Source organism: Hydra vulgaris, chromosome 10 (genome assembly GCF_038396675.1).
Source record: "Hydra vulgaris chromosome 10, alternate assembly HydraT2T_AEP".
Taxonomy (NCBI): Eukaryota; Metazoa; Cnidaria; class Hydrozoa; order Anthoathecata; family Hydridae; genus Hydra; species Hydra vulgaris.
The window spans coordinates 44,218,504-44,230,000 of NC_088929.1; the positions used below are offsets into that span (position 1 = coordinate 44,218,504).

General features: G+C 28.2%; 1 protein-coding gene across 2 annotated transcripts in view; it reads right to left on the reverse strand.

The window, feature by feature from the left end:
• Positions 1-11,497, reverse strand: part of LOC101236314 (uncharacterized) — a 53,402-nt gene that overhangs the window by 21,165 nt on the left and 20,740 nt on the right. For both annotated transcript variants that reach the window (XM_065808104.1, XM_065808105.1), the window contains exons 6-8: positions 9,411-9,472; positions 8,763-8,965; positions 6,132-6,273 (exon numbers count right to left, since the gene is read on the reverse strand). In XM_065808104.1, the coding sequence (XP_065664176.1) occupies positions 6,132-6,273; positions 8,763-8,965; positions 9,411-9,472 (407 nt within the window). The remainder of the gene's footprint in view (positions 1-6,131; positions 6,274-8,762; positions 8,966-9,410; positions 9,473-11,497) is intronic.

Sequence of the window (11,497 nt, forward strand, 5' to 3'; positions counted from 1 at the left end):
TCTCTTTATCGAGCTCGCCACTTTCTTACTCTGGATTCTATTCTCTACCTCTATAAATCTCAAATCCGGCCTTGTATGGAATACTGTTGCCATATCTGGGGCGGATCTTCTAATGATGCCCTTTCTCTTTTAGACAAGGTGCAAAAACGCATTGTAAACATAGTTGGACCTGCTCTTGCAGCCAACCTTCAACCATTATCACATCGTCGTAATGTTGCTTCTCTTTCTCTTTTCTACAAATACTATAATGGGCACTGCTCGAAAGAGCTAGCGTCTCTTGTGCCATCTACTAAAATTCATTCTCGTGTTACTCGTCATTCAATTAAGTGTCATCCTTTTTCTGTGACTGTTCCTAAGTGCTCCAAAAAAGCTTATTCGTCTAGTTTTTTTCCTCGAACATCAGCTCTTTGGAATTCGCTTCCTTCATCTTGCTTTCCTGATTCATATAATTTGCAATCTTTTAAATCGTCCGTCAATCGTTATCTTGCTCTACAATCTTCATCTTTTCTCTTACAGTAACTTCCAACTTTAATTAGTGGCTGCTTGCAGCCTTGTTGGAAGCGAAGATGTTTAAAAAAAAAAAAAAAAAATCTCAAAACTAAAAAAAACAACAAAAAAACAAAATATATGTAACAGTCACTAAAAACTTTTAGTGTAATCAGGCTTTAAAATTCGTCGACAATTTTAATTCTTGTGCAGTTTGTGGTCAAATGCGCATTTGACCGCAAACCGCACTAGTACTAAAATTGTTTTATTTGTGTTCTGTAAAAAATTCCCACCCACTCTTTTAATAGGAACTCTCTCTCTCCCCCCCCCCTCCGTTTATCAGATCTACAATGAGATTTTATCCCCTTCCCCTTCCTTTATATTAAGCATCCGAGAGTAGATGCATTAAGGTAGGTGTGGGTATTATAGCCCACCTAACAGATTTTTGGTCATCTAAGCCTTAAAAATTAAGCTTAAAAAAATATTTTTGATTGCTGCTTAAGATTAATCATTCCTTGATGTAAAAATGATATCTGCATATTGAGAAATTAATTATAACAAAAGTTATTCTTGTTTTTTTAACATACCTTAGGTGGGCTTTATTACGCCCCCAGGGGGTAATAAGGCCTATGTAAAAAATACAAAAAATAAATAAAGAAAAAACAGAAGAAAGTTAGGAAACATTCTTTTAATGCATAGTTCACATTTATAAAATAATAAGTAATCTTGCATATTTATATACTTCAAAAGAACCAACTTTTTACACAACAGTGAATAACAGAAAATTAAAAAACTCAATAAAAAAATGTTACAAAGAAAATCATTAGTCTTCACAGAATGGACATACTAACTCTTCCTCATCTTCAGAATCATACCCCATGCACGCCTCATGGTATCATACTTTACATTTACAGCATTGTCGCATACTTTGGCTGGCACAATGAACAAAACCAATCATTCACATCCGCACTTACAAACTTACTTTTCTTTACATTTGCTTTTCCTTTGCCCTTATTCTTTTTATTAACAGCTTTAGAAGTGGAGATCTTTTTAGCAGGACTCGGCATTAAATCAATGAAACTTGCATTAAGATTCATTTCAGGTTGATCAACTGGAGCTGTTGAGGGACTGGGTTGATCGACTGAAACCATTGAGATACAGGGTTGGACAACTGAAGCTGTTGAGAGACCGGGTTGGGACTGAAGATGATTGAGGCTGAGGGAAGACTGGGGCGGACAACTGAAGTTTTTGAAGGACCGGGTCGGATGATTGAAGCTAATGAAGAACCGGGTTGAATGACTGGAGTTGTTGAAGGTCCTGGTTGGACAACTGGAGCTGTTAAAGAACCAGATTCAGTAATGCACATGTTAAAAGATGCATCATCAATTTCTGTCACATGACTAGGCAAAAAAGCTGTATCAGGAATGGCATTCAGGTTAAAAGGATAAATCCCAGTAGCCCTGAAACCACTAGTAATATTGCCAATTGACATGCACTTGTTCCATGCTGGTGTAAAAAGTTTGCTAAATAGAGATTTGGTTATTCTTCTGTCTGGATGTATCCTCAAATATTTCATGACTTCTTTATCCCAATAGGACTCAAAAGCTTTAAAGACAGATTTGTCCATGGGCTGCAGTTCATGGGTAGTATTGCTTGGTAAGCAAAAGTTGTGAATCCCAAAGCTTTCTGCATTTTCAACTATTCTAATATTGATATGGGAAGCAGCATCATCAATAATTAATTAGAGCCTCTCACTTGTTTTATATTTATTAAAGTGGTCAAGCCATATAAAGAAAGGATTCGATGGTCATCAACCCCTTCTCTGCATTGACACAGCCAACCACAGTCACATTTTCCGCATGTTCCTGAGCAACAAGATAAACTCTCTTTGCTCCCTGTTGTGCTTGCTGGTGATGAAGTGTAAGTCTGATATTAAAAAGCCATGCAATACCATTAGTTTTTCTAATTTGGTGAAATAGTCATTAACAATAAAAGGATTCATTTTTTGTGCCCTTGCTGGGTTCATAAGTTGTGCCTTTCGGCAGCTAATTTCTGGGTAGCGTCTTAAGAAATTAATACACCATTCTCTACCTGCCAGCTTTTTGTTGACATTGAAGCAATGATTAATATTGCTTGCTTCCACAAACTCAAAAACATATGCCCTCAAGAGTTTTGGTGTTATTGGCATCCCTATGTCTGACAATCTGAAAATTCTTAATATCAGCTTTTGCTCCTGCTCACTAGAAAGCATATTTTTCTTCCTAAAGACTTTTTCTGGGATCCTGTACACAAGTGATTTTGTAGAGTTCTACGAGGAATTTTACATTTTATGGCAGCTTCTCTTTGCGATGATCCATTTTGCACAGCTTTGAGAGCCTCCTGCAATTGACCTTTTGTCCAATTAGCTCTACTTTTTCCAGTAGCAGTTGCCATTTCCAAAGACAAGATTTGAAAACTGAAAGTAGAAGAAAAAATTTTTTTTTTTAAAAAAACAACATTTTATGAATGGACTAAAAAGTAAAAAATAAATTTCTTCTAAAGACCCAAGGACTTTGTGTAGTCAAAGACTGAAAATGTTGGGCAACTAAGTACAACTCGTTCCTATAGACACTCAACATTTTCAGTCTTTGACTTTAATGGATATTAGTTGTGTACGTACACAATGTCCTTGGGTCCCAAGAAAAAGTTTATTTTTTACTTTTTAGTCCATTCATAAAATGTTGATTTAAAAAAAAAAAAATTAAAATTTATATATTTATTTATATTTAGCTTCCTTCTTTATATTTCTACTTTAAAAACTTTATTATTTTTAATTACTATTTATAAGTAAAGTATTAAATCATTACTTACTTTTTTAAAGTATAAAATCTATCAATTTCAGGTCAACAACATTTTTATTATTATTTAACAGCGTATTTATTTATTTACACTAAACTAAAGTTTGTTGTTTATTGTTTGTTTTAATTACTTTTCTTAATAATTTCTTTTATTTATGCTAAACTAAGGCGTATTTCTTTTATTTTTACCGCTGGCCTCATGTTTGGGCCTTATTACCCGATTTTTAGAGGGCCTTTTACTTGCTTTGGACGTGCCACGTTTATCGATAAAGTATCCTTTTGTTTCAACATGTGCATAAGTATTACATGTTGAGTAATGATAACTAATAAATACTTATTGCGAATAAATGCACTTGAAAAAAAATAGAAGCATTATAAAATATTTTAAAATTTAATTTTATTTTAATTATTAACCATTTTTTCACAAAATCAGGTTTTCACAGGTCAGAAAAAAATTTTTTTTGTTGACCTGTGTTCTCTATTAGTTTCTTTAATAACTTATCAATAATATATAGTTTTTTAAAAGTATAAAACTCAGTTATACTAACTACTGCTTTCTCTTTTTTCGCACATTTTTGTGTTAATTTTTTTTTTTTTCAAACAAAAAATTATTTTCAAACTGTTTTTTTTTAGGGTGGCAGAACTCTTGAAATATTTTTTAATTGCTTAAATCCAAAACAACAACCTTTCATTTTATCGTGTTGAATGTCTTTTCGTTGTGCGTGATTAAAAAGCAATGACAGTTGTTCCAAAGTTTCTGTTGCCTTTGACTGTATCTTTTTGTATTTAATCTTGAATATCCAAAACAAGTACAGGTTCTATATCATATTTTTAAAAAAATTAGTTTATAAACTGTCTGACTCTGTTGCCACCACTGAAGCACATAAATTATTCAAAGAGATTTCTTGTATGCAGTGTATGCGATGCTAAACACTTTAATTAAAAAATGCTAAAGCCTTGCAACAATGCTGACGAATTTCAGACTGTAATTTAGAACTTTTTTCTTAACTGTGTCACCCCCCCCCCTCTCTCTATTATTTGAAAACGTTTATAAATCATTATGCCAATGTAAATACTTCATGTGAAACTATATAAATTGAAAAAATGCATGACACTTTAGGTAAATTTTTAAAACGCATTTCATTAAATCTTATTCAAATATTAAACATTATATATACTTTAAAATAAATGGATAAAGGATAGACTAATTATGTAAATTTAGTACAGATGTTAAAATGAAATTATTGAATATAATTTTTGTATTCTATTTTTTAACAAAGCTTTTAATGACATTATTGCAACTAGTCATTTAGTTCAACGGTATGTCATGTAAAAAATACTCATTTTAAGAGAAACATGAGTATAAATAAACAAAAATTGCCATGCTTAAACGCAAGATAATGTATAAATTCCTAAGCAAGGCCTTGTGTTGTTTGTTTAATATAAAGCATTATGTTGGATTAGCATCATCTTATGTTGTGCATATGACAAAATTTGTGTAGCAAAGCACGCAAGCTTGTGTTGTTTTAACATAATATTTTTTAGAATGAACGCATATTATATTGTTATTCTAAAAAGCTGTGGAAAACCCCAATAAAACAATATTGGGAGGTTTGTTAATAAAGTTTGTGTTAATATAAAACGTATTATTGTTTTATTGTTATTTTATAAAAAAATTTTATCATTAAAAAAGTAAAACGCTTTTAAATGAAAGTGTGTTTTATTGTCAGTATAATTGAAGTATTATTTTTCATATTTAAATTTTATAATTGTTTTAGAATGCTTTAGATTTTTTTGGTGTAAGAAATCATTAAATAAAGTCATTTTATGCTTTTATTTTTTCTTAAATTTAGCATCTTTCATTTCAGTCAATGATTTTGCCATTATTTATTTGCTCTATACCTAATTTACAAAAGATATTAAGACAATCATGATGACTTTTCTAAAGTAAATCAAAAATTTTGCGTATATATCGTATTGGGTATTTTTTAATGAACCAAGACTTCCATCCATTAATGTCGACTCTATGTTTCTAGAGAGTCAAAATCAATGTTGTCATTGTAGATTATTTTTTAAAATCAATATATCATTTTTATAAACAATTTCCCCCAACAAATGCAAACAGAAGATTTTCCAATATGTGAATAATTGTTGTTCAAACATTTCAAAATTTTATTTATGACATACAAGTAGATATGTCTAAAATAATCTCTCATAGATAACGGAAAAATATTCCCAAACCTGAATTTAGTAACCAGTCCAGTAATAAGTCCAGTCTTGAATAACTTGACACTGTTTTTTTTGGATCACTGTCACTTAAATTTTACTGTGTTTCTTAGCTCTATTAATTAGATTATATATATAGATTGCTGATATTCTTTTGACCATGGATTGCTGAAATTCTTTCCCAATGGATTGCTAATATTCTTTTGACCATGGATTGTTGAAATTCTTTTCCCATGGATTGCTGACATTTGTTGACCATGGATTGCTGACATTCTGAAAAGTCTTAGATTGTCAGTATAGGATTGTCATGACCAAAAAAAATGACCAAAAAAATGTTCAAAATAAAAGCAAAATGTTTCCATCTGGGTCAAACATTCTAAAATCCTTGATTTTATATCAACCGTGAGTTTACCTTTTTGTAATTTCCTCACTATTTTACACTCAAATCTTATTTTATATTTACAAACGCAAAATATATACACTCAGAGCAATTATATGTAGTATATATGTAGAGCTTTAGAAATTAAAAATCTCTTATATAAAGACCTGTCAAATGGGTCTTGGATTATAAGTAACTCAAACCTGTTATTGTCGCCAAGATTATTTTATCTGCATTAGTACGATTTGTTTCTTTCAATTGCTCTCTCCATGCTCGTTTTAATGCATCATTTAAAGTTCTTTCACCACCAGGAAACTCAGCCTTTTCTAATACTTTATCTAAAGCCTAAAAATAAATTAAATCTATATATATATATATATATATATATATATATATATATATATATATATATATATATATATATATATATATATATATATATATATAAAAGTAAATTTATTTTGTTAGTAAATTTATGCTTCTGTTTGAAGCCCTTAAAATATAACGCAAAATGAACAATTAATGACAAACAAACAAAAAAAATTACATCATTAACAACCAATAGAAATAGCACAAGTTCATCAATTGATGATCTTGATGGCTCTCAATTGTTGAAAAATGTTTTTCTTGAACTGAACACTACTTTATAAATAAGTGCAGCCTGTAAACATTTATTTAGTGTAGCAGGACTGCACAAGAATGATAAATGAACATTTTGAACAGCTGCTGCTATTGCGCATCAATAGAAAACAGCTGTAAACTTGCTAGTCTGTTGTAGTAAACATATTTATGTTGATGTATTGAATGTATGTTAATTTTATTCCGAGGTATAAAAATCTATTAATAATGTTAATGCTTGAAGTATTAACTTTTGTGACGCGCAAAAGTACCTTTTATTTTGTAACTAAAAAGTATTTTTAACATACTGTACCTTTTTGCTTTTGCTCGTGTATTTTGGTCTGCTTTTTACTTTTAGAGGAAGTTATTTTTTAATAAAGTATTTTTAAAATGTAATGATCCCAATCTTGTTAACAACTTTAATGATTACTGCAAAAATTCTGTTGCTTACAACTTATTAAGTAAGGTTTATATCCATTTAATAACTTTTACATTAGTAAAATTCTTCTGTATTAAGTGGTCTTAATTTTGGTGATGGCAACCAGGTTAGTTATGATAAAGAAACATTTAAAATTTTTAGTAAGAAATATCTAAAATAAAGTTTAAAAAAAAATCAACTTGGTAAAAAAATAAATCAAAAAAAAAAAGCATATGGCGTGAACAGCATAAAAAATGGTCTCAAAAGAAGCAAAAAAAAAACTTGAAAAATAAAACTAAAATAAAATTAAAACTTTAAAAATAAAATATTAAAAACAACTTGAAAAAAAAACTAACTAATCAAAAAATCATTTTTAAGAAATATTTTCAAAAAAAAATTATTTTTGAAACTTTTATAGAAATTTTAGGAATTTTTTATATTGATAAATATAATGATAGCATTAGTTTGAGGGACACTCACAATTATAAAAATTTAATAAAAAAAAATACTTTGGAATAATAATATAATAATAAAATAGAAAATCTTCAATTAGCTATGTTCTGAAAAAAAAAATTTTTAAAGCAAACTTTATTTGTGATTTTTTTGTCAAAAGTCAGGTAAATACCACAGGCTAGTTTTCCCTAAAATAACATTATCAGTGTCTTTATTTAATTCATTTGATATGATTTTATAATATGTATTTGTTTAATTTTATACATTTAATATAATCATGATATAAATTTTTTTGTCAAAAGCCAGGTAAATACAATATCTCATAGAATTGCATAACTCCTTTGATTGCTTTACATTGTTTCAGACATTTGTCAAAATTATCTAGTCTTAATCTGAGCTTCATGGCGATTTTGTGAATTATCAAAAAAGATCTGGTGAAAATACTCTTTCAATATTCTCCTATATTTCAACATTCAACAATATATTTGCTAGAATGGCTTCAATCAGAAACACCAACAAGCCAAGCGCAAGAATAATGGCATTAATACTAAAGAAAAACAAGCACAGAGAGAGATGTTACAGAAGAGTCTTCTTATCTAAAGAAAAAATATGATACACAACAAAGTACATCCATGCTGGAACCATAAGTGTCTTAGTCAACAAGAAAACACCAGATGTTCTCTGGAAATTAGCTGAAGAATGATTAAATGTACACACGCCACGATCATTAGAAATTTGCCATTAAGTTATCAACAATGCAGATTAAATCAGAATAAAGATTAAGCAAAATAACCTCAACCGCATAAGCTGCCCTTGTTTCATAGTGCTAAGTTGAATCAACAGTGAATCTTTGGTTTAATAGCATTTTTCTTCTGAAAAATATTTGCTCAAAAGTAATTGAGACATTGTCAACATGGTCATGGTCAAAAGCATGGTCTTCAAACTAGCATTATATACATCACTTACATAAACTGGAGATTTAGGCTTCAGTAGATACTATTTAGGTATAAAGAACTGTTAAAACAATAAAAAAATAAAAAAACAAAAATTCTATTCTTCTTCCTCTAAAAAAAACTATTATATAATATATGAAATGTATATATAAGTATATAAAAATTGAAGATAATTATAAAACTTTGATTTGAGATAATCTATGTATTTATAGAGATATAAACTATTAATTTAAACAATATAAAAAAATATAAATCATCAACTTATTATTAAAAGCAATATGAAAGAAAAAGATATGCTAAGTTAAACAATAAATAAATTTTTAAGCATTGTAAGTTTTATTTTTTGCAAAAATTCAAATTTCAAAAAACTACAAGAATAAAATCAAACTCACTTCTTTTGACTTTAACTTTCTAATATCCTGAATTATTTCTGGGTTTTCTCCATATTGTATTATACCAATTCTAGAATGGTCATCAAACCCACGGATAAACTTCCTAACAAAATTTTTGATTAAAATCCAGCGCTTCTTAGTTTGTTCATTGACATTACCTGATCCGTCCATTAGTACAACAATATCCAAAGGTCGAGTGCAATCTGAAAAAATTCAACACCATAGAGTATATAAATTCTTGTTTTGTATTTGTTAAACGTTATTTCTTTTTTTTTCTGGGGCACTTATAAAGTATAACACCCACCCCTTTTGTATGCACCTGTATGCTGGCAACCAACTCTGCGTACATCCACATTATTTTTCACAAAATAAAATATTCTGCATTTATTCTGCACTATGCACTAATACATTTTGCAAAAAAGCATTAGTTATTAGCCAAATCATTTAATTCATATTTCCTATTTATAAACATTTAAAAATTTAAAAAAAGTTAGTATAAACTAATGTTTAATTATTGTGATAGAAATTTAGGTTTACTAAAACTTACTAGGGTGTAACAGTTGTTTTTTAAATGACTAGAAGTGAAACATAAACCTGACACTCACTTACCAACATAAAAACTTTGAAAAACAGTAAAAAAATACTTACATGCATCCCAAGGTGTTTCGTCAATTCCAGAATTGAAACTTCTGGTGTGGAATGCTTTAGTGCTAAAACAATTAATTCCATTAATCATTGAATGAAAGTGCAGTATAAGATTTATAGAAATTTTATAAAATAAATATTTTCGATTTTACTGCATAAATATGAAACTAAAAATAAAAAAAGTGTAATTTTAAATCTTTAATTGATAATAATTGATTTTTCTGCAACAAAAAAAAATTCTTTTTATTTGAAAATTTTTTTAAACAGTATTATTTCATTATATAGAACACACAAAAACATTAATATATATATATATATATAAAATATATATATATACATATATAGATAAACATACATATATATAATATGATATATATATATATATAAGCATATATGTAAATAATATATATATATATAAATATATACATATATATATATATATATGTATATATATATACATATATATATATATATATATATATATATATATATATATATATATATATATATATATATATATCAATGATATATATAAATATATTATATATATATATATACTATATATATATATATATATATATATAATATATATATATATATCAATGATATATATATATATATATTATATATATATATATATATATATATATATATATATATATATATATATATATATATATATGTATATATATATATATATATATATATATATATATATATATATATATATATATATATATATATATATATATATATATATGTATATATATATACCAGATCTATAAGTATGAAATGAGCATTTTTTTATCAAAATAAAACACTATTTTTTAATGGAAAAGTAAAAAATATTTTATTCAAAGTATTTGCCATTGCTTTCTTCACATTTTGACCACCATTCTGGCAATTTGTAGATACCACGCCAATAAAACTGATCGTTTTTTGAGCCAAACCATTCGGAGACCCATTTTTCGACTTCTTCGTAAGAATTGAAATGTTGCTCATTCAATGCGTATCCTATTGATGAAAACAAATGGCAGTCAGAACGAGCCAAGTCTGGTGAATACGGCGGGTGAGGTAACTCTACCCGCCGTATTCACCAGACTTGGCTCCTTCCGAAGAATGGGTCTCCGAATGGTTTGCCTCAAAAAGCGATCAGTTTTATTGGCGTGGTATCCACAAATTGCCAGAAAGGTGGTCAAAATGTGTTGAAAGCAATGGCAAATACTTTGAATAAAATATTTTTTACTTTTCCATTAGAAAATAGTGTTTTATTTTGAAAAAAAAATGCTCATTTCATACTTATAGACCTGGTAAATATATATATATATATATATATATATATATATATATATATATATATATATATATATATATATATATATATATATATATATATATATATATATATGTATATATATATATATATATATATATATATATATATATATATATATATATATATATATATATATATATGATATAACTCTATCATTTGTTGTCGGTAGTGTTGCGTATCAACAGTTTTGCCAGGTTTTAGAAGTTCATGATACACCACTCTCTTCTGGTTCCACCAAACACAGAGCATTGTCTTTTTTCCGAACCGATCAGGCTTTGCAGTCAATGTTGATGCTTCTCCTGGATTTACCCATGATCTTTTGCATTTAGGGTTCTTAAAATAAATCAATTTTTCATCACCAGTCACAATTCGATGCAATACTGACTTTCTTTTGTGTCGTAACAGCAACATTTCACATGTGGTTTTTCGCTTTTCCATCTGCCTGTCATTCAATTCATGTGGCACCCATTTCCCACACTTTTGGATCTTTCCCATAGTTTTTAAACGGTCAGAAATTGCTGGTTTTGAAACATTTAACATTTCTGCCATTTGTTTTTGACTTAAAGTGTCATCTTCATCCAGTATTGCTTGCAATTCTGTGTCTTCAAACTTTTTTGGTGGTCTTCCACGTTCTTTATTTTGCACATCAAAATCATTATCTCTGAACCGTTGAAACCATCTTTGCATGTTGCTTCCGATAGAGCATGATCACCATAAGCTTCGACAAGCATTCGATGCGATTCTGCAGCATTTT